Here is a 24,643-nt window from a genome sequence, read left to right as displayed (position 1 = left end):
TGTAGATCTGTTTGTATTCCGCTCAGTCTGCTTTGAAAAGGTTGAAAGTCTTCAGTTATTTGGCGTTGTGTATGATGCTGCAGCGATAGCAATCCGTGATAGATGTCCTAGACTCAGACGATTGTATCTCATCTCATGTGCTTTATCAATCACTGCATTGTCAACAATATTAGATGGGCACAAACGATTGGAGGTGTTGGCTACCCGACATAGTTTCTGTGTTCGTGACTGCTCAAAGACTGCTAGAATTGGGATATCTCAATCCGTGGAGTGGAATGAAGAAGAGATTCGCTGTAAGGCTGCTGGTATAAAGTTGCACTTGAGGTGCACTAAACAGCATTGTCCTAAATGTTCTGCAACTTGGAAACACTGCTATCCAAAAATGAAGGGTCGACTTGCAAATTACCGTTGTTGGCGGTATATTTAATCTACTTGTAATGTTGTCTATAACATTTTAATTTATAAAGAAAATTGCGATAAAATTTCCCTCACCCAAAATTTTTACCAGCCAAAATATTTATATCATAAAAGTTTTCAGTTAAACGATAATGTGGTTTGCAATTTTCTGTTTTTGACGAAATGGATTGCAATTTATAATACTATTTATTCAAAGGATTTAATATTATTGAATACTTAAATAAACATCATATATTGGGTTGACGTGTTAGGTGTGTCAGTTTTGATTTGAAATTTTCAACTTAAATCTAACCTATTTAACTTCTTGTCAAGCTAATTAATTAAATAGGCCGAGAGTTTTTGACCCAAAGTTGCTAGTTTCGGGATGGGTATTGTGTTGTGTCAGTTTTTTCCAACCCTAAGCAAAACGATCTATCAAAGGAGGAAATGATGAGGAATTTTGATGAAATAAACATGTAATCATATCAAAGTATACGACCCAAAAGGTTCACCAATAAGTACAATACTAGGGCAAAAGTATGAATTAAGAGATCTTCAAAATCAAGGCAAAATCATACTACTAAAGTTTTAATACTCAAACTAAAATTAACTCAATTTCATTACAAAACCATTAAAACTAATCTAAAAAGGAGTCTGTCAAAGGAAAAAAAAGCTAAAAAGGTGTTTCTCTCCTCTTCTTTGGTGTCAGCTTTCATCAAATGGAGTTTTGATCCCCTGCTTCCCCCCATCATCTACCATCTCAATCATCAAAGCTCATCACTATCACCTACGAGCATATTAAATCGCGCTGAGCTTAGGTTTTCCTAATCGGTAGATCTGAATATGATCAAAACCATCCACATCGACAATCAAATCACAGCAATCAAAGATAAAGGATGACCTTCTCATTGTGTTTACTAGCTCATCACGTTGTTCCTCCAACATAGTAGCAAACATTGGCCATTCAACTAAGAAGACCATTGCTTCAACATCAAAAGCACCTCCTATGTTATCAACAACCAATATTCGATTTCTCTCTCTAGGAGCAAAGCATTTGAGGATCGTCTTGTCAGAAACTAATGGATCAAAAATTTTCAGACGAATACCGTTAATCTTTAACAATGATCGACAAATATAAATTGCCGGTGATTCTCTGATGTCATCTGAATCCACTTTGTTTGAAAATCCATATATAGCTATACTCTTAGAAGCTGCAATCATGTGTGAAACATTTTGCACGAGCTCATCCATCTTTCTTCTTCTCATTTCACTAATCATGGTAAAAAACTTCTTTTCAAATGTCATTCCTACATACTCACACAAATATGCCAAATAATCTATATCTTTTGTCAAACCCATCCCTCCATAACCCGGTCTTGAATTAGTAAAAACCTGATTCAATCTTGAGTTTGCAGTTATGGTGCTTCTAACATCATCAAAATTCGAGCCAACCTTTTCACATAAGGTAGATCCGATATTCATAAGTGTCAACTGAGCTGCAAGAACTGCATTAGATAATAACTTTCCTATTTGCACAGAAGATTGTGAACCAATGATTTCGATATTATCAACATTGACCACTCCCGCATACAAATCTCTGAAGAGAGCTAAACTATTCTGACCTTCATAGAAATCACCTAATACCACCTTCTGAGGATGTAGCAAATCTTGAACAGCAGTACCAACAGAAAAGAACTCCGGGTTTGTAATGACGCTAAGCATCGTAAAACCCATGAACGTGGTTGGCAATGTTTGATTTATAGTCAACTGGTACAGTAGATTTGATTGCTACACACTTCTAACCAGGTATTCTATCTATTGATTGTAGTATACTCTTGATAGCATCTTCAAAATTGTTGATGTCCAAGTCATTCTTGAGTACTTTGGGCTTCATCTTAAGAGGTATATCAACTGCTATGAAAACCATTTGACATAGATCAAGTTCATGATCAATGTTGGAGCTAAAATGCAGATTCCCTCTGTCAATACCTTCGTTAAGATATAAATCCATATCAGGCTCAGAAAAAGGCATAACTCTTTCATTTGCAGCATTTATACCATTCATATCATTAATCCTCTCAACATCCTTATCCAAAACAACGAAATGTTTATCGTGCCAATAGTGAGCAAGCACCATCATAGTTAATACTCCAACCCTCCCTCCACCTATACAACATATCCTTTCTATATCTTCCAACTCGGGCTGTAAATCAAACAAAATATTTCCTATCAATATCATCAAACCAAGCCAAAACAGTTTGTACACTTGTTGATAATCCAAACAACATTAACTTATAGGTATAAGTATAAATCAAACAAAATATTTCATATCAATATCATCAAACCAAACAAAACATTTTGTACGCTTGTTATTAATAATCCAAACAACAATGACTTATAGGTATAAGTGAAGTTTGCACAGATTATATATTTTGTTTGTAAACAATAAGGTCAAACACAAGTGTTAGATATGTTGTAACAAGAGATAAATTTGATCAAAAACAATAATAATGTTTAGAACTTACAGGTGGTGTAACATTTTCATCATTAGGACTACCACCAGGATTACCTACATCGTTGGAGTGATCTTGATTGTGATCAGAAGAATCACCATTAGGATTACCTACATCGTCGGAGAAATCTTGATCGTGATCAGAAGAATCGTCCATGTCACTGTTGTCGAAATAATTTAAGGTAAGTATGTTACTTCTTCTGAAGTTATAATCACATACAAAATATTTAAATCATATGATCAGAATCATTAATATTTAGCTATACAAGTTCCAAACAATCATAAATTACACAGATATTGATCTTAGCAATGTTCAATTAATAAGCTATATAATAAGTTCCAACAATTAATAGACCTTTAATATATGTGCCTTCAAAAGGGTTTTCTCCATAAATATCCATAATCAGAAATCAATTTCAATCAGGCCCGTCCCTGAGCAATATCAGATCCCTGGTTCGAACTCTTAATCACCGAAAATTTACTTCTTGAAGGCTTAACCCTCTTGATACTTGAAATCTTTACAAAATCTACATGTTTCGCAAAACCCAAATGATAATCCTTGTTCCTAATATGGAAAACTTAAGCTTGAATTATCCCCGTCGCCATCGCTCAACCTAATCAAATTACGCTCATAATTTTAGGGATATTTGATTCAATAATCAAATTACGCTCATAATTTTCTTTTCTTTTGGATATGATGTTTCATAATCTAAGAATTTACGAACCCTAAACTTAAAGCACTGATAATTAAATTAAATTAGATTAGATCAAATATAAACCCTAGATTGTGAAATTGATGTGATGATAACAACAACAAACAACTTACCTTAGAAGCTGCTTCAATGGGGGATACAAGAATTAGATTCTACGGAGAACGCTTCAATGGAGAACGTTGAGTGCGCTTCGATGAAATAACTCAGAGAGGTAGGAAATAGGAATGGAGGCCTTTAAAAGCCATGACCCGCCATAGTTATGATATGGGTCTGATAAATAAATGGGGGTGGCAATGACACGTGTCATTTCTTGGTGTGTCCTTAATTTTTTTTTTTTGAAAAAAAAAATCAATCATAGAATAAAATCTTATACGAAAATAATTTATTACATAGGTTAATCACAAAGATAATTACTTTAAATATAAAAGATTTGATTTACCTTTTCACACAAACATTTATGATTAGAATTCACAATAGAGTAGTGCATATACTTTTACTACCCTTGAATGATAGTGAATCGCTAAACATCGCCCGCAAATTACCATATAAAGCCCACAAATATGACTTGGTGTGACTTTATTGCCCTTTTCCTTTTAAAAAAAAACACTCTCTACTTCTCTCTAAAAAAAATCAGAAAATCTACCTCTCTTAAAAAAAATTAATTACGACAATGTCGAGGCGGCAAGAGAAAGAGGTGGCGGCGGCGACGGCGGAGGAAAGGCGGCGACCTGGTGGCAAGGTAATTATTTAATTAATTTTTTTTTTTTTAAAAAAAAAGGCGACGGTGGCGCGTGGTGGGGCGCCAGGTCCGGCAGCCAAAGCCGGTGGCGTGGCGTCTGGCTTGGAAGCCCAGCCACCGGACCAGGCGTCCAAACCAGAAGCCAGCCCATTGGCTGTGGCGTCCAGATCTGGCGCCTGTGCCAATGGGTGGGCGTCCAGTTCAGGCGCCTGCCCACTGGCTACGGCTGCCAGAGCTGGCGCCACCGCCAGTGGGTGGGCGTCCTGGCCAGGCGCCCGACCCCTTTTTTTTTTTTTTTTTGTTTTTTTTTTGTTTTTTGTTTTATTTTTTTATTTTGCAAAATCAGAAATTTAGTTTTATTTAAAATAATTTTGTTTTATGTCTAATTTTTTTTTTGTTAACGTGTTTTATTTTTTTTAATATTTATCAACTTTATGTGTTTTTTTTTTTATAAATCGTGTATATTTTATTTTTATAAAATCAGATTTTTTTTTGTGTTTATGTTTTATTTTTTTTTTATGTTTGAGGTTTAAACATTTTTTATGCCTTAATTGATGTAGTATGTGGAAATTGTTTGTGTTAATGTGTAATTGTTTTTTTTTATTTAAAATGTGTTATACATTAGGGTATTATGTGTGTATTTGTGTATGTGTAATATATTTGTTTTTTATTAATTATGTTTAATTATTTGAAATAATTTTTATTTTTTTTGGAAATCATAAATTTTGTAATATATTAGGGTATTATGTGTGTATTTGTGTATGCCGTATAATATTTTTCTATGTTTAATTAGTTGAAATAATTTGAAATTTTTGTTTTGTGTCCTATTTAGTTATTATGTCTTTGATTTTTTATAATATTTATTAATTTTATGTTTATAAACATGACGATATGTTGGAAGTGTTGGTATTTTGTATCTGTAGGTAGTTATTTATTTTTCTAAAAAACTTTTGTATGTTTATATATTTTTAAATTTTTTGTAGAATTCACTGGGTCGTCATGGTGTGGGGAAGAATATAGAGCTTCTTAGTAGAAGCTATTCAGTGGAGAGGTCGGGGCATAGACATGTTAGATCCCGTGGTATTTCGGCCTCGGTTTGTAGAGAACGGATCCACCGTCGGGATGAGGATGACGATGACGATGATGATGCTGAGGAGGGTGACCAGGAGGAGGAGCAGGAGGAGGGCGCATATGAGGATGAGGATGTGGACGATGGGAGTGGACCGTATGATGATTACGGTCCATTCAGTCAGAGGGTTGATGACATGTACGAGACACATATGGTGGAGGTGCGTAAGGGTAGGGGTGGTAGGTTTGTTAGTAGATCTGGCACATCATCTGCGTCCACTGTATCTGGGGCAAGCAGGAAACGGTCGAGGGCCGTTAATGATTATTGGGTTGTTAGGAGTGAGGTGCCCGGTGGGCCTGTTGACGGGAGTGTGATTTCTAGCTTTCTAGGACACATAGCTGCCCGTATTTGGGAGGACCAGGAGAGGCCTTCAGTTACGGGGTTGTTGAAATGTCATACCCGGGAAAAGACTTGTAGCTTTTTGCGTACATGGGCTGAGGCTTGGCCGGCGGAGAGCGAGATGTTCGAGCGATTGGAGGGCACTGAGGTGAATAACGTTCCTGCCACCATGCACGATAAGATTGACAGTACGCTGATCACAGCTTTCGTTGAGCGATGGCAGCCGGATACAAACTCTTTCCACCTTCCGTTCGGTGAGATGACGATCATGTTACATGACGTCGAGGCCATTCTGGGGATTCGTGTTGAGGGTAAACGACTTTGTGCTGTGGCTGATGCGGATCAAGCAGATTTGCTGGCGGAGTTGTTGGCGGTGGACAGGGCTGCACTGTACACTGAGGCGCTTGGTGTTTGGGAACACGGCGGTGTGAAGATCGCATTCGTGTTGCAGCGGTGTTTGGACCCCAGTGCACGTAGGACGCACGACGCACAGCTGGCTGCTTATGTTTTTCTACTCCTCGGATGTACCTTGTTTCCGAATAAGAGCGGCGGAAACAAGCTCAGGCCACACGACATAGTAGAGGCGTGTGACCCCGACAGTGTAGGCCAGTTTTCTTGGGGATCGGCTACGTTGGCGTATTTGTATCGCCAACTAGGATTTGCGAGTCGGGCTGACGCGACAGGTATCACTGGGTGTCTAACTTTATTGCAGACCTGGATATACGAGTACTTTCCTGCATTGCGACCACATCGTGACCCGGTTCCTATTGATGAGGGGATGCCGCGTGCTTGTGCGTGGAGTCCGCGCTCGGAGAAGAAGTCCGTTGACCGCCTCCGATCGATACGGTTATTGCTTGACAGGCTGTCCCCCTTAGAGGTAACATTTATAAATTGTTTCTACATTTTATTATATGCACTTATTATATTCATGTTATTAAATTTTAAAACTATGTGCAGGTGAACTGGATGCCTTTCGGCCCGAACCCTAGTGTTAGGGTGCCCAGGACCCTGTACACGGGACTCATTCAGTATCGTGAGATCGTCGAGGCGTACATGCCCCAGCGTTGTCTTCGCCAACTTGGATTTGTCTAAGTTGTCCCTCCTCCCCCGGCATGCCCGATGAAGGCGGTCCGACCTGCATCGTCGAGGGACTACGTCGTGCAATGGCCAGATATCATGACTGGGACGTGGGACCAGTTTCCGATGGTGGCCCGCTTATGGACTGCGGAGTTGCAGCGGCCGCCCTCTGGGGTTCCTCCCATGTGTGACCACTACTACATGGAATGGTTCAACCGGTATTCGCACCCGAGGTTGATCGCAGATCTCGACCACAACGATGATGATTATGTGCCACCGCCTACTGCCATGGAAGCGGTATGTCTCATAAAATATTTATCGTTGTTTTTTAATTAAGTTTTATATGTTTTTATTGTATTTCATCTTTTATTTTTTGTTGTATGCAGTGGATGGGAAAGATAATGCAGGACGTACAGAAACTCTCTCTGGAGAAGGACAACATGAGTGCAACAGTGAGAGTTGCTGTTGATAGTCTGGAACAGACCTTTGCGCATTGGGAGTCGGTGTCGAGGAGGGATTATTGATGGTTTTGTCATTTTATTTATAGAGCACTTTAAATATTATCGTTTTAATTTATTAAATTGGACATTATGTTTTAAGTTTGTAACATTTTAGATTGTTCTTTTAGCTTTCAACTTTGACATATTATCATTGCTGTTTTTAAATTTTGACATAACCGTTCGTGGATCCGCGCAACTTACCCATGCAACATATAGAATGCAGTAAGCAATACAATATAAAAAATTAATGTTCTCATTAAAAGAGCAACGTACAAATAAGGTTACATAGGAAGAATGTAAACATGAAAAACTAAAATGCAGCTAGGGTGTTCCATTCGTGGATCCGGTCATGATATAGCGCATCCCAACCCTCTACACTCGCTGTGCGAATGGTGTACCACCGAGGTATAATCTGTGGCACTGGAAAATCGGATGACATGTCTAGTCGGATGAAATGTCTGTATGACGACCCAAGAAACGCAATAGCTACCTCTCTGACCGGTGTGGTGACAGTCTCACGCGAACGCCAAGGGAGAACCGTGGTACAAGGATAATAAGCTTGACTATGCAATCCCAGCCCGAAATGCATGACTGCGCACTTGTAAATGTTTGCAACGGCAAACAGATCTAGGGGCGCTCAAAAAAATGATTTTGACCGCAAGGTCCACCTCCCCACCGGATATGCCGCAGAGCGCCATCCAAGTCATCCTGGTACACATGACGATAAACATTTCGGTTAGAGGCAATTTCGCTGTACATCAACTGACGCACCAAACCGTAGTTGTCTTCGCCCATTTGAAAAACATCAGCCACGACCCAGAATCCGCAGTTACCATCTCCGACTACATCATTCCACCCTTCCGAGTACGACATGATGATCGCAGGTATCCTGTCCTTGTACGGAAACTGATCAACATCGTTTCTTCCTATTCACCATATAATTAAACATAGTTAAGAAGGCAGGAGTAACCTTATAAACAATGTGCAATGTAAAAAACCAAAACGTACCAGTTCTCAGGGGCATATTCATAGACGATGAAGATTGACTACGACTAGATGACGATATCCGACCACGAGCACGACCACGACCAAGACCACGGATATACTCAAACGCACTCCTGTTCCGCCGTTGCCGACCTCGAGGACGGTCAACTCCTTCGGGTTCCTCAAAATCTAAGGTAGACGTGTGGAACATGTCATGAAGTACATGAGTAGCGTCACGAATAATAGAAGGATGGCTGGAGGACACTCGGTCGTACATTGAACGAAACTGCTCCAACTCCTCCTGTTCACGGTCGGGCGTTTGAGTATCTGCATGCTCACCAATAACGAGCGTCCGCCAGAATGAATGAACCTGATCAACATGTAACGACGCCCTTTCTTCTGTAATAACGCGGTGAATGGTGCATGCGCAAGGTAATCCATGAGTTACTGAAATAGCACACCCGCACCGAGCATACACTTCGTCAGCCAAGTCCCTCATCCTGTTCAGCTCAGTGAGAATCAACCCCAAGCAGTAGTGCGACACACGACCATGGAGAATCTTAAATATGAAATGGCTATACATCATACCATGTCGTCGTCTGGAGTCCTCTAGAGAGTTCCTGATGCCGTTCTTTTGAGTTTCAATTGACTTGTTAAGTCTATCGAACAGTGTATCCAAAGCAGCGGTCGATGAATCAATCCAGTCCTTGGTAGCTCTATGAGTGCTCTCAACTCTACATGTTGTAGTGTTCCCGAAATGAAGTACCTGGTTTGTCCAATATTTGACAAACTTTTCCCTGTGAGGGACCCATTGCTGCATCACATAGTCCACCAGTGCCGGACACCACTAGTACGAATCCCTGAAGTTAGCCAATTCTCGCTCGTACGCTTCCTCTGTGGTAGCCTGTAGGATCTTCCGCCACTTACCATTCACCAATCTCTCTGCCATTTCCAAATTCTTGTTGAAAAGGTTGTAGGCTTTCACTTTCACGCAGTTGTTGATGTGCCATGTGCACAATAAGTGCTTCGATTCTGGAAACAGCTCTGCTATGGGGGCAAAGAGACCTCCCTCACAGTCGCTGACGATGGCTGCTGGATGAACATTAGGCCCGATGTAGTTTCTCAGCTTCTCCAAGATCCAATAATAACTTTGAGCCGTCTCATCCTTGATGATTGCATGACCAATCAGAAAGTTCTGGTTCGTTGGAGTCATCCCGATGATCTCAACCAGTGGGAACTTGTACTTGTTTGTCTTGTACGATGAGTCGATCAAAATCACAAATGGCCAAGACTTGATCATATCAGCACAATCAGGATGCACAAGGAAAAGATGAGTCACCTCCGCTGTATCTTCATCAGAATCAAACCAGAACAGGTAACCACGTGATTGTGCCTGGTGTAGCAGTTGTTGTATAGGGTTCCTTCCCTCTGACCGTTCAAACCTGAGTTGCTGTCTGACGTTGTAGATGTGTCTTCGGTTTGGATGATCTTCTGGAAATTTCTCTAACACAGATGCTAATATTTTAGCAGGCTTGACTTGAGCATCACTCATTTCTTTCACAACTAGTTTCGCAGCAGGACTTAAGCCGCTCAGCTGTCGATGACCCTCTTCATATACTATCATCTCATGGTTGTGATACCCCCATTTAGAGTAACCAATCACTTCCCAACCGTCACGACTCCGTAGTTGTCGGACCTTTACTCTAAACTCACACCCACAACCTTTCCGCTTTGTATCAAACCGAGTGGCTGTACGAAAATCTCTTTCTTCTCTTTTGCGATAACGGTCACATCTCAAAATGCGATCCATTCTACCATCCCGTTGAGATTTATGAGTTACTACTACCAAGCAAAATCCAGCTGCAATTGCAACATGTTTTGCCCAATCAATCGCTTGTTGAGCTTCTTCGAATGGACCATCATGTCCAAATATCCCAATGTAATCATTTCCGTCTCCACCATAATCCTGCATCAATTATATATTATAATAAATACATTTAACGGATAATACATTTAATTTCTATATTTACACAGAATTAACACAAAAAAAACATAATTATGTATAATATTATTCATACACATACACATACAAATTTTAAACACAATCATTTATAAAAGTCACATAAACAATTAAATATTTTGGTATAAATTAACACAAATCTACTCACTACATACATAAATACATTAAATTATTAAACATAATTTAAAAAAAACACCGTTTTGAATTTTCAATTTGAAATAAATTAAAAAAAAAAAAACATTTCCAATTTTTTTTTAAATACAATTTCGAATTGTCAAACTTAATTTTAAAAAAAAAAACCTTTCTCAACAATCAAACTTAATTTTTAAAAAAACTCAATTTGAATTTTCAAACTAAATTTAAAAAAATACCATTTCGAATTTTCAAACTTAATTTTAAAAAAACCTATTTCGAATTTTCAAAATTAATTTTAAAAAAACCCATTTCGAATTTTTAAAAAAAATCATTTTCGATTTTTTTTAAAAAAAAAGAAATAAAAAAAAAAGAAAAACAACAACAACAAAATCAAAAAAGAAAAAAAAAAAAGAAAAAAAAATATAGGTGGCGTCTGCCAGGGCCGCCACAACCACTGGACTGGCGCCTGGCAGGGCCGCCTCAGCCAGTGGAGTGGCGCCTGGCCAGGACTTCAGTCTGGTGGTCTGGGTGTCTGGGCTGGACGCCGGTGTGGTGGTTTTGGCGTCTGGCTTGGACGTCCATGCTACGGTAAGGGCGTCCATCCTAGGCGCCGGAGCCACTCCTACGGTAAACCGTGAATTTTAACGGTGACTTACCTCGTTTTCCGTCGACGACGACGTACCTCCGGCGTCCCCCGCATCTCCGGCCTGCCCACCGGTCTCCCCCGGAGAGCCAGTACGGCTCCACATTTTTTAAATCGAGATTTGTTCAATTTTAGAAAATGGGCATAATTGTCACACCAAGTCATATTTGTGGGCTTTATATGGTAATTTGCGGGCGATGTTTAACAAATCCCGAATGATAATAACCCCGCTCTTTCCCTTCTCTAAGTGAAAATGAGTTACTATATTAAATAATTTTATTTTATTTATAGAAACATTACTATTTACTACCTTAATATATAAAAATTAGTTAGACTATACTTCATAATATTAATATAAACACACACAAAAATCTCATGAAAATCAATATTACAGTATTATTTATTGCCCTCATCCAAAACATATTGATACTATATATAATTATATATTTGAATACAATATCTACACATCAATATTTCAATTACTTAATAGACGATTTTATTACTTTGTATTTAAGAATATCAAATTATTCAATTTATACTTATTAGATATATCCACTTATCTTTCATAATTTAATCAAAGATTGTCCATAGTGTTTTTAGATTTTTTGTTTTATTGTTGTAAAATAACCAATTATATTGAAAAGTTGATATTAATTTTTTAAAATTGTCGTGCATGGCACGAGACATAACCTAGTTTTTAATATTTCCATACACCAAAGCTTGTATCAATTCTTTGTAAGCTTGTATCTAACCTATTTAACCTCTTGTCAACCTAATTAATTAAATAGGCCGAGAGTTTTTGACCCAAAGTTGCTAGTTTTGGGTTGGGTATTGTGTTATGTTAGTTTTTTCCAACCCTAAGCAAAATGATCTATCAAAGGAGGAAATGATGAGGAATTTTGATGAAATAAACATGTAATTTGGGTGTAACAAATGCCCCCCTAATTTGTATGGTTGATGACGTTTGAAACTACACAATTTATAAACTTTAGGCTACTTTGCAAGGAAAATTTCATAAATGCTAAGGTTGAGGTAATTGTAAATCACATAGCAGTAAATTCAATTCTTCCATAAAACTTTACATTATTTAATCTCAAAAGAACACTTCAAGAAAAACCATCTTGGGTGTGAGTGTTCATTGCAAAAATTAGGCCTAAATATATATATATATATATATATATATATATATATATATATATATATATAAATATACTTATTGAGTAGCCATTCACCTAGAGCACTAGAGGTCTTCATCGCTTGGCATATTTGGCGATGGCATCCTTTAGTATTTGATTCTCCAAGTAGCTTTCGAATTCATCGTCGTTGGGCTCAACCAACATCCAATATACTCAACCCGATTGATGTAATCTACTCCCTCTGTTTCGTAATAATCGCAAAATTAGGGTATGCATATATTTTTAGGAAAATTATAGGGTGGGGACCAAAAGAGGATTTTTTATAATATAAATAATATTTATTAGGAAATAGAAATAATAAAAAGTAGTGTAAGTGAGGTTGGTATGAGAGAGAAATAATAAAATATTTGTGAAAGTGGGATTAGTATGAGAGAGAAATTATAAAATAATAGTGGGTCCTTTCCATATATGGTGGTGTTGCAATTATTATGAAACATACGTAAAAGGATAGTGCTGCGATTATTATGAAACAAAGTGAGTATTTCTGATCGGGGGATAATAGGTCGTTGGTCTACTATCCTAGATTAAATTTACAATTTATATTCCTAACCTAATTCTATCAAGTTCACACTAGATAGTGGCAAGCTAGGGTCGAACCACAAGGACTAAGAGTATTAATTTGAGCTAATTAAACTAGTAGGAAGGTTGTGAGATAGAGAGAGACGACTAAAACACTACTTAAAGCAATTAACAAGATACTAGGGAAAGGGAAATCCAATTATATTAATAAATTCAATAACAAGTTGCAATTAGATGATCGTGATCTCAATTAGGAACGATTAACACACTCAACTCACTCCCGCGCAATTAAGCATGCTAATTATCCTACTAAGCTAATTCACTCCCGCCCAACTAACCTAGCAAAGGTATGGAAGAATCTAGACTCTTAATCAACTCACTTCCGCACAATTGATTGAAAGCACAATGAAGACCCTAGAATCAATTAGCTTAAAAGATTCTAGTCAATGGAGGCATTATCCAACACAAAAATCAAGAATCAAATACATAATAATCACAACCAATCACTCAATTCATCAACATAACCTTCATCCATTTCCCTAGAACAAAAACTAAGCAAACATAATGATGAAAGACATGGAAAACAAGATAAAACTAGAATTAAAGAAAGATTCAAACAAGCAAACTAATTAACTACTCTAATCAACAATGAATTAAACAAAACAAGAATTAAACAAAGAAATAAAGATGAGAGAAAGTTAGAAAAGCTCATTGAATAGATGAGAAGAGAATCCACAAAGTTGCTTCTTCAAGCTCTCAAATCTCCATTAAAATCCAAGCTTTCTCTCTCTAAAACTACTCCTAAACTAGAGAGAGAAAATCCTAATCTAATCCTAATCCTCGTTAGAGGAGAGAGAAAATGTAAAAATTCCCCCCCTAAGTCTTAAGAAGGTCGTACTATATACATTACAAGAAGAAAAATGGAGAAAAAACAGAGATAAAACGTGAACAAAATCTAGAAGACTGCGCCCGCGGCGGGCATGGCCGCGCCCGCGTTTCCTATGGCCGCGCCCGCGGAGAGGCATCTCCAGAAAATCAAAAGGGTGGCTTGAGTCTCTGTCCGCGCTCGCGAGTCTGAGGGCCGCGCCCGCGGTGCCATTAGCCGCGACCGCGACACCATTACCCGCGCCCGCGGCGTCTGCACAGCCTGGCAGTGTCTTGCAGATTCAAACAGCCATAACTTCTGTTCTAGGAGGCCTCTTGGGGTGTGCGACCTACCATTGGAAATATTTTCAAGTCTAGTTTCCAACGCAATTTGAATCGCCTCAATAAAATGTTTAGATCAAAAGTTATGGATGAAAGAGTGAACAAGACTCGGTTTAAGGCCTTCTACGAGCTTCAAACTTTTTTTTGCCTCAAGCTTCTTAGCTTCTTTCTTAACTTCAAGCTTCTTCTATTGAACTTTCTTGCATTTTCTCGGGTCATAAGAATCGAAGAAAGCATCAAGCACCTACACAAATAGACCAAGAGAGAAAAGAGTGAAAGAACACATAGAAAAACACGCAAATCAAGCTGGAAACCGAGCAAAAAGCATATTATTCACAACTAAGGCCTAAAACCATAAAATAAGACAAAGATAACTAAAACAAGACTAAAAGGAATAGAAATAACAAAGAAACACCGAAATAAACCTAAAACTAAGGGAGAAAAACGCCCTAAAATGTGTCATAAATGACACTTATCAATTTCATAGTCCCAACACTAACAAGCACACTTGTATTGGAGTGTATGGATCTCTCTATCCGGTCCACGAGTGGCTTTAACTCTGTAATAACCGCTAACATAGGTGACTAGCCACTTTGCTAGTTGCTTTCCATAGTTAGGGCAAGGAAAAATAGCCCTGACTTCTCTAGCCCAACCCTAACACACAAGTGCGGTGTTGATTAGGTCCTTTTCCCCTACTTTGGGGAGGATGTGATTCCTCACCAAATCATTATTTCTGCCCACATCGAAGGCGTTTCGTACAATATGACCTTTTGGATCTCTCGAGATAGTGGGTTTGTAACCCCATCCCTAGACAAACCTTTGATTGAGCTTATTTTTCTTTATGTGGACGTAGTTACATTTCCACTTTGATAGTGTGTCCTTAGCCAAATGATGGTTAGGACATTCACTTAGGTACTTCAAAGTTCCCCATTCCTCCAGAATAGCTTGAGGATTATCAACTAGGATTCCTGGCATGTGAATGACCAGTTCTCCGATCCGTCCATCATTTGTATCTCCAACCCTTTAAGGTCTTCAAAATCTTCTTAATTGATCACTTGAAGTTGATTGGGATTGCCCCCTTTCTGCCATTGTAGAAATGCTTTTGAAGTTGAGAAGATTTTTGGGTTTTCAGAGAGATAAAGTGTGAATTTTACTTTGTAGAGAGTGAAAGAAAATAACTTATTTAAATAAGGTTGGTGAGGAAGTAGGAGTAATGTAACTATAAATAGTTATAGATATATTTGGTCATAAGCGATTATTATATGGGAAGTCGGATGATTTTTCTTAGTGATTTGAAATCACGTCTTACCCCATGTTTAACACCGTTTGATACATGCCCTTTCACTTCCTTATTATTTGGGAAGGGATGTATATATTCGCTTCTTGAATCTTCCTCTATAATTTTTGATTAATTTCCCAAATTAAGTATTAATCACCCGGCATTAATTATTTTATCAAAAACCAGAAGTGTTTTTTCAATTAAATACCATAATTATTACTGTCGTTTAACTTGGTTAATCGAGAAATTAACCATATATTAATTTTGGTTGAACCAATAATCTATTTGAGTAGGTAATTTTTGAATTAAAAGTAGGAGTCATAAGTCTAATAAACCAAAATATTTATCATTAATGCAGATTTTTACAGGACTTGCCTAATAATATTGTTTTGGGAACAATATTTTGAGATTAGATAAGAATTTACACATAGTTAAGACATGATCTTAAAATAGGTTTACGACACTTAGTTTATAAGATTAAACTAAGAACATGTTAAAGCGTCATGTTTGAGTACTTAACAAAAATAAAAAGAGGGCTAACTTAACAGCCCTAGATCTTAGTCTTCTCTTTCTATAGGACTAGTAGGTTCATAGTTGTCCGCATCTGCCTTTTCAGGATCATCCCCTTCATCCAAGCATATCTGCCTTCTAAGCTTTTTTGTGGGTAAATTCTTGGCTTTCTTTGATCGCCTTCTTCTAGCGATAACATCATTATCTCCCTCTCTGACGACGATGTTTTTGTCCCCTCCTTGTTGAATCTACATCTTCATCCTCTTTTGGATCATGGTCTAAAGAATCTTATCCTCCTCCATGCATGACTCGCTGTAGCCGTTAATACTCTGCTTCTTCCTCTGGAGTGCGCAACTTCTTTCTTTCCTCACGCTACTTCTCATTATCTTGGTGCTCCATCTCCTCACAATGTTGCATCTCTTTCCTTTGTTTCTGAAGAGGCATCTTTGAAAGTCTTTCATTAATTTTCCTCCAGTTTAGCCTTCTTGGCTCCCTCAGATGAGGCTCAGCAACGTTTGTGTCGTTCATGTTTGGCAAAGGGGTTTTTTGAGGAAGGGAAGGATTTTGATCAGAAAACTTTAAAGCATTCTAGAGAAAGAGAGTTTCTTATGGAGAGAGAAATCTTTGCGTGTTTTTGGAGAGAAATAATCTGACTTAAGCCTATATATTTATAGACTTGACATAAATGCCGTATGGGCTTCTACAAATTTTGACCGGTGAAGTCATTAATTATGATTTGAGCATTTTGGCATTTTAAATCTTGCCTTTATATATCAATTTTGTTACTTGATAAATCCATTGAAGGGTATAATTGTAATTTTATCTTAGTATCTCTTGAAACTGAGACTTGTATGTGAATTGGAAAACCCTAAACGCGTCGTTTAGCTTTGGGAATTGATTCAATTTGTTTCAATCAATGCGAATTATTTAATTCCCTTTTTGAATTATTTTGTGTCTAAACAAAACTTCAAACGAGATTTTTAACTACCCTTTTCAATGGTTGGGAACAAACTATAAAATCATACGAGGACCTTTTTGTCTGAAAAATCACTTCACTATTTAATCTCTGATTTTCTTTTCTTTTCTTTCTCTCTTCGAATCTTTTCAAATTATAATTGTAAGAGTCATGGCAGTTTCCCTACAAAAAGAAGTTTTAAAGATGATCAAAAGTAAAGATTGTCCAATTGAGTCTCTTAAATGATGTGAATTAATTGTAAAAATATCCTCAGTACTTTAGATCCGACTTTGTTTGGCATATATCCTCTTCCAAATCAAAACCTAGCATCCCAAAAGGTACAACCTTAATTGGGCAAGCATTTTCTTTTGATCTCTCAAGCACTGAATTAGAAGAGAAATTCATAAAGGAAGTCCATGCAAAGTTAACCAAGTGTATTCTAGGCAAAGGTTCTCTTTGGCCTGTTGCCTTTAATGAACTAAACTCAAATGGAAATTGGATATTAAGTCAGAATCCAATTAAGGGTTGGTTTCAGGACTTAAAAGCTAGGGGTTGTTTTAATTGGCTTAACAAGTTTCATTCTTAATGAGCTGATAAGAGAACTTTGAGTTTCCTTAAGTAGGCGACCTATGGAAAAATTCCCTTCAATAGATCTTTTACATGCGCTCTTATATCATTATGGGATCTTGTATTGAAATGCTTCATACTTTGCCAAGAATGCATGACTGTATCTCTAGCTAATATTGATTTTTTTAACTGGCCTTTCCCCTTATAGTGATGAAGGTCAGGCAATTAGAGTTTTCCATGTCATTGTTGGCGCAGAGTCATTGTACAAGAGGAGCCATGCGCTTTTAAAGAAAATTCTGGCCATATCCAAGAGTAGCTAGGTTGGCTTAAATGATATGCCTTCATCTCTTACTTTACATCACCATGTTATTCAATTGGAGTTCAATCTAAGGAAGAGGTACTTTCCTTCTTTTTTATCTTACTCGTTTGATGATGTGTAAGTCTAGTGGCATTTCTGCTGTGTTATTGCAAGTTGCTGTGAAAATTACGCATAATAGTTCATTTATAGCTTTAGGCCCCATATTGTTAGGGCCTAGGTTGCAACGATAAGGACACGGACACGGACACGGGTACGATACGGTCACGGCAAAACGACAATCCTAAAATAGGGGACAAGGGTACGACAAATAACAAGACAAATAGTATATCAAAAAACGATATTTGACAACCTATTCAACAAAACACTAAATAATTAACCTTAAAACAAGTCATTTACCGTAGCTAAATAATATTCTCCTAATTCACATACAATAATGTGCTATGAAATGTGTTTTGAAGGCGCTCGTATTATAACTCTTACTTTTTTTTCTCATACTTTACCTTAACTTTCTAATTAAAAAAGTTAAAAAGATGAGGTGACATATCAAAATGCAAACTGGATCGTATCATTGTAGGATACGATTCGTCTCAAAGTGTCCAAATATATTAAAAAACCGGATGTAGTTTTTATGTGTGTCCGTCGTGTGTCGAACGAGTGTCGGTGTCCGACACGGTGTCGGACACGGACACGGCTGTTGGACGAAGTGTCCGTGCATCCTAGGTTAGGGCAGCTCTATAGATGTTTGTATAGGTGTAGAGAAGCTCTACTATCATCTTTCAACTTAGAAAATATTGGAGGTCCCCTGTGGTTAATCACTTGCTGGGGAAGTATACACCACATTGTGTATGCAGAAATCCATAGATGAGGTAATGAAGGAAATAGCTCATAAGAAAGCTCACTTCGCTTCTAAATCAGATTGTAGGCAGAAAACCTTGAATGAACATAGCAACTCATATGCTGAGATATGTTTTAATTATTATGATCATCAGAAAGTCTCTGACCCTGATTTGGTTATGTGTTGCCTTCTAGAGTTAGATCCTTTGCCAGGAAACTGGCATGTTATGAGTAGTAAGGATAATCCTAATAACTTTAGTTTATGGATTTTTAGCGCTACTCCAAACTGGCTTAAAAGGGTAGGGATGTTGAATTTCTTTACAAGAGATTCTCCTTTCTGGTGTTCGGTTCTTGCTGTAAGGGATTTACCTGCTACTGCACCAGAACATTTTGGTTTTGAGGCTTACAATCCTCAAATAATCGTCAGTTTGTTTGGTTTTGTCAGTCATTAGTTGTTCCTCTCATTACAACTTATAATGTACCTTAGGAATCGAGGTTGATTTTCTTTGAAGAGGATGTTTGGACTAGTGAAATGCTATAATATCCCTTGGTAGAATTGGAGCCAAGGAAAGCGCGTAACTTTGTTATTGATAGTTACCTCCATTGGTGGTCCTCTTTAGTTTTCAGCCGTTGAAGATGCTAAAGCTCATTTTGCTGTAAGTGTGGCTGGTTACAAAGGTATAATTCTTTCCCTTTGTTATTTTTCTGTACTTTGCATTTCTCTTTTTCCTCATACATTTATCCTTTAGGGAGGAAAAATACTGCTATGAAATCAGTCAAACTAATACATAAAGGGGAAAATGTTCAAGTTGATGAATCCACTATTGCAGCTTCAGACTTCAACTACCAGCCTTCTGCTGTAGCTGACTTAACCTGCAGTCATATTCATCCTCATACCGAAGGGGTTGGCCTAAGAAAAGTGATTAGTGTCATTACTTCTAGTTTTGTGCAAATTTCAAGAGGCAACAGACATAAGAAATTTACAATGTCAAGTCCAAGTACTAGAGTACAATCTACATTAAAGATGAAGCAAGAGTTGGGAGACGATAGTAGCCCAATATCATGTAATATGTCTTACTCTTGCCTATCCAAACTTCTCATATTCTTTGTTGCTAACTTTTTCTTTGTTAAGTTGGCGCCAGGGGCGGACCTTTAGAGGGGGCTAGACTGGGCTTGGCCCCTGATAACTTTTGGAAAAAAAAATTTAAGGCCCAATTATAAAAAAAAAAAAAAGAAAAAAACTGAAGTTTTGGAAGGCTGGAAGTCTGGAACGAAAGAACAGAAATAGCAAACAGATGAAACTCATTAACCAAGAAAAGAAACCTTGAAAAGTATAAAAGCAATGGTGCTCGTCCAGTAGATGTAGATCGACCTCACCGTCCTCAGTTCACCAGTCGCCAGCTGCCCAGCCCAGCCTCACCGTGGCAGAATGCCTGCCTCAGTCTTCGATTGTTCTTTGCTTACGCTTTCCGTTCGACCTTCAACCGTTCTTCGCTGATTTGCTCATCAATTCGTTGCCTCAATCCATGTATGTCTTTTAAATCTGAAATCTCTTAATTTTTTATACTATATATTGAAATTATTGATTTAATTAATTAATTTAGTATGTCTTGTTAATCCTATTTCAAAATCCCCAATTTGAAATCCCCAATTGTTAACCCTAATTTTCAGATTTTAATGCTATAATTGATGATACTCAGGATAGGAAGGAAAGCTGCCGGGTTGATTGCATTTTGCCTTGATCAAGCAATCTCCAACCTTTAGTGCTAAGTCAATAATTGATGATACTCAGGATAGGAAGGAAAGATTTCTAAGTCGTTTAGTACTAAGTCAATAATTGATGATTTCAAATTATTAAAAGAAAGACGAGCCTTACTTTAGTAGTTTGCTAAAGAAATATTTATAATATAATCTCACATTGGATTTTAAAATAATTTTCATATGCTTATGTTATTATATTTTTGTTTTAGACGTACACTTATACTAGACATTATTGGCCCCCGAAAGAAAATTTTTTAAGATCCGCCACTGGTTGGCGCCAAACATTAGAAAGAAAAGAAAATCCCAAGATAAAACCATTGTTGCTAGCCCAATCAATGTTGTGAGTGATGAAGAAGACGATGCCATAATAGTCCCGACAGATCTCTCAGAAAATACTACTGCCTCAAGCTTACTTCATCTAGAGAAATCTCCTCCCCATGAATCTCTACTCCTTCCCAAACATATCGTTGGAATGATAAAGTAGGAGAAAAGAAGATCCAGCCCTTAAGGGTAGAAATACTAAGCAGAACTCTCATAGAAAAGAGAAATTAAAAGTGATCCTGGCGATAAATCTCAAGAAGTTGTGTCATCACAGCATGCTGATGCTGTTAAAGATATGGGCATTGCCTAGGAGTTAGAGCATACTAAGGATCTTGCTGAAAATGAGACAAGAAATTGTACAAAAGTTGATGAGAAGTCCAGTGAAGGTCCTTCTAAGGTGATAAACCTTGGAGTTTCTAACTCTATTAGTTCTAATAAGGGTCAACATTCATCTGTCATGCCTCCTTTTGAAGTAACTACAACCTCGCACCATGAAGGTAGGGGTTGAAAATGCCCCCCCCCCAAAGTGTAGAAGAAACACCTCCAATTCATCAAGAACCATTTCACCAAGAACCAGTTCGTATAGAAGAACATGCTCCTAGGTTTGATAATGTTCAAGGTGTTGGGTTTTGCGGTGTCCGACACCGCGCGGAAACATAACCGGATAACCGGATCGCATGCATAATATTTACAACATAAACAAAAGCATGCAAAATAAATATAAACATAAGAGAAGAGAGAGAATGATCACCCTTGTAGCGTGGTTTGCTCAACCTTTGAGCTCGGACTTGAAAGCTTCAAGTTCTGCAAGTGCGAGAACCTCCGACGGCTCACACCCTCGCTACCGAACCAAACCGGTCCCTACCCCGAAGCTTAGTCGGGGCTAGACCAAAAACAACTTAGAGTTATTAGAACAAAGGTTTTCTCTCTTTGGAGATCCCTAAAAGTTCACCAACTCAAGTGCCTTTTCCTAATACCAAGTGATTGGTATATATAGGGAATAGAGCTCAAGAATTCCCATTATCTTTCAATGTGGGATAGTTGGTAAAAAGGCAAAATAGAATTTATTTCAATTCTAAAATGAAATTAAAAAGCCAAATGAATCACTAAATGACAAGTGGCATGAGGAGAAAAAGGGGTTAGGTGAGGACCACACCTCCCTTGCTCCCCAAGCTAAACTCCTACAACAAACCGGGCCAATAGGTGCACGCTAGCTGGCGGCCTGCCTTGGCAGCCTCGATGGCGCCTAGCGCCTTGGCCGGGCCTGCCAACTATCCCACGCGTAGCAGCCCTCGCACCAGCTGGCCACGCATTGCTTGCGGGCCACTGTGCGTTGCTAGGCGCTGTTATCGCTAGCCAAGCCCAACTAGTAGCTGCTGCTACGTCGCGCAAGGCCCAACGAGCATTTGCGTGCTCTGGCCTTGCTTACGATGGTGCGTGGCTCTTGTAGGGATGGTGTTGATGCTACTAGCTAGCTCGGCATGCCGCAACTCCCCAAGCTAGCATGCGCATGCTGCGGCTGGGCTTGCGGCCATGCCTCGCATGCTGGCAACCTTTGCTAGCCATATTGCCCTAGCCCTCGGATGGCTCGACCATTCCGAGGCTAGGGCTATACGTTGTGACTTGTCATTTGGCAGATTTTTCCGTCTCGTCGTTTCCTAAATTTGACTCGACTTACGACGCTCGGTTTCGACGCTCTAGCTCGGAATCCGACGTCTTTGTTCGTAAAAACTCTATTGACTCATTTAATCCTTCGGATTAATTCTTCGCTTCGGTTCGTTTACACGATTGGGTGTGACACGAAGGGTTCAGTCAAGATTAAGCTGTAATATTAAATATTCGTTAATATTACTGATCGGAAGCGGCCTCCAGCTAGGAATTCCAATCACTTCACCTCACTGAATATTAAGCTTTCTATTTAATTTCGAACCCTCTATTGGAATAGTACACTTGTTCGAAGGACACCATTCCTTTCACAAGGTTGCATTGAACTTCAGATTGCCCAGGTGGTTCCTAGGAGATTGGAAAAACCGATTCCCTTATGTAGGCGTCGATTGAAGTGGACCTACTTAAGCATGTTGTGAATATGCTTGGCACTCATAGGAAGCAGAATTTGACATTATATGATAGGAGACAATAAAAGTAGGGAGCCGCCAACAAGTTTTTAAGGAACTTGTAAACCGTTCACGGATCATTATAAGGCAACCACGATAAAGGGACAACGATAGGCAACTATGATTGACCCGTGAAGGTTACACCCCATTCATAATCCATGAGATTACTAACTCCATATGGTTTGGAACCACGAAAAGAGGATCGGGGATGATGGTACGAAGTGATTCATGAAGTCACATTCCCCCGTATTAGCCTCTACTCGATTCTTATTGCGAAAAGTATTTCTTGCGATCTCAAAGGAATACAAACAAAGGTTCAATTTGCTCCAAACTAAATTAAGCCAAATTGGTTGAACATTAATGCAACACATAATTCTAATTATTAGTGACCACTTTGATTAAACAACAAGATTTAAAAGAAACCTAAATCAGTCGTCAAAATTATCTTATTAGGCATGATTTTCAATTACATATTCTCTTTAAACATGCAATATGGTGATCAATAAATATATAAAATAAGTAATAATATTGGAAGCAATTTAACCATAATATCGTTAGTCAAATCATCAAAAATATAATAATAAACCCTAACATGATACTAGCAATATAAATAAAAGTAAGTAATTGAACTAATTACTCACGTTCCGTGCTTCTTTAAATTGCTACATCATGAATAAAATGTTAGTAACTTCAAAGAATAATGAATCAAATTTAAATTAAATTAAATTAAAGTAGAGTGATTTGGTCCAAACCCTCAATTGTTTCTTCCTTTCACGCCTTGGTTTAAGTATGGAATTTTGGGTATTGTACGGACACCTTGGAGCGCTTAGGGAAGGAATGGTGTAATTAGGAGAATAGGTTTAAGGCTTAGAATGTGAGAGAGATAAATGAGAATGTGTGTTGGTCCTTTGAAACTCGTAAATGAGTCTCGTATTTATAAAGAAAAATGATGTAGTGAGGTATGGAACCCTAGAGACGAGGCGTAGCTGAAAAAAAAGGTATCGCATCACGACATAGGTACCGTGGCACGGTACAAATTTTATCATTTTAAAAAGAGAAAACCCGTGAAAAAGATAAAATCGGGGAAAGTAGGTGCCGTGCCACGTCATTGGGTACCGTGACACGGCACTTAGTACCATGGCACGGTACTTTCTAGTTTTTACGCCTTTTAAAACTTCGAGAACTTTTGATCCGTAACTCAGAATAAGACATATATAATATCATTGGAAATATCTTTAAGTCTACTCTCCAACCCAATTGAAATCAGGTCAAAATCTTTTTTAGATTTTAAGATATGGTCGTTTTAGTGCAAGGGTTTTGGTGTTGGGCCGAGTTTTAGTGTTTTTGCTGATATCTTCTTCGTTTTAAATCGGAATTGGGTTTATGATATATCATTGGAAAGCTTATTTCAAGGCATATCCAAACAAATCAGCTTTGAATCAAATTTATGGGGACACAAAATCCGTTTGGCTTGGTTTTGGATTGTAGTCACGAAAAGAAAAAAATGGATTATGGTTTGTGGAAATGAGCTAGGAATTGGGTTGATTTATGAAATTTATTGGACTAAAAATGAATTTTAAGCACTCTTATGATTAATTACTCAACCCGACCAATAATGGCGGTGAAAGGTTGTTCGTCATTGGGTTTGGTTTTGGCCTGGGAGACATTTTTAGGTGTCTACACCTTGCTTCTTGAGAAAGACTACACACTGGATAAATAGCCTAAAGAGAATTCATCCTCTTCAATGGAAGAAGGTTAGTGTTTTTTTTTCACTTTTAGGTGAGTCTTCTTCTGCTGAAAAAACCGAACTTGGTGGGGCCTTACCTAAAAAAAGGGTAAGGCTATAAGCCATGATTTCTAGCTTTTGAAATTTAT

At 38.1% G+C, this 24,643-nt stretch overlaps 2 protein-coding genes across 5 annotated transcripts in view; one reads left to right on the top strand and one right to left on the bottom strand.

Annotated features, from left to right (window-relative positions):
• The window catches only part of LOC110712120, a 73,249-nt gene that overhangs the window by 5,868 nt on the left and 42,738 nt on the right, over nt 1-24,643 (top strand). The window lies entirely within an intron of this gene.
• On the bottom strand, nt 958-3,959 carry LOC110712121 (UDP-glucose 6-dehydrogenase 1-like). 4 transcript variants are annotated; one of them, XM_021890552.1, is made up of 4 exons: nt 3,735-3,959; nt 3,264-3,522; nt 2,922-3,069; nt 958-2,599 (listed from the first exon to the last, which is right to left on the bottom strand). In XM_021890552.1, exons 3-4 carry the CDS (start codon nt 3,063-3,065, stop codon nt 2,195-2,197), a joined length of 549 nt encoding a protein of 182 aa, XP_021746244.1. In that variant the 5' UTR covers nt 3,066-3,069; nt 3,264-3,522; nt 3,735-3,959; the 3' UTR covers nt 958-2,194. The 4 variants fall into 4 exon arrangements, with proteins under 4 accessions (XP_021746244.1, XP_021746242.1, XP_021746241.1 ...); XM_021890550.1 differs by having other exon boundaries at nt 3,735-3,956; XM_021890549.1 differs by lacking the exon at nt 3,264-3,522 and having other exon boundaries at nt 3,735-3,956.

Source organism: Chenopodium quinoa, unplaced genomic scaffold (genome assembly GCF_001683475.1).
Source record: "Chenopodium quinoa cultivar QQ74 unplaced genomic scaffold, ASM168347v1, whole genome shotgun sequence".
NCBI lineage: Eukaryota > Viridiplantae > Streptophyta > Magnoliopsida > Caryophyllales > Amaranthaceae > Chenopodium > Chenopodium quinoa.
Note: the sequence above shows the minus strand (reverse complement) of the source record. Positions and strands in the feature narration are given on the sequence as shown.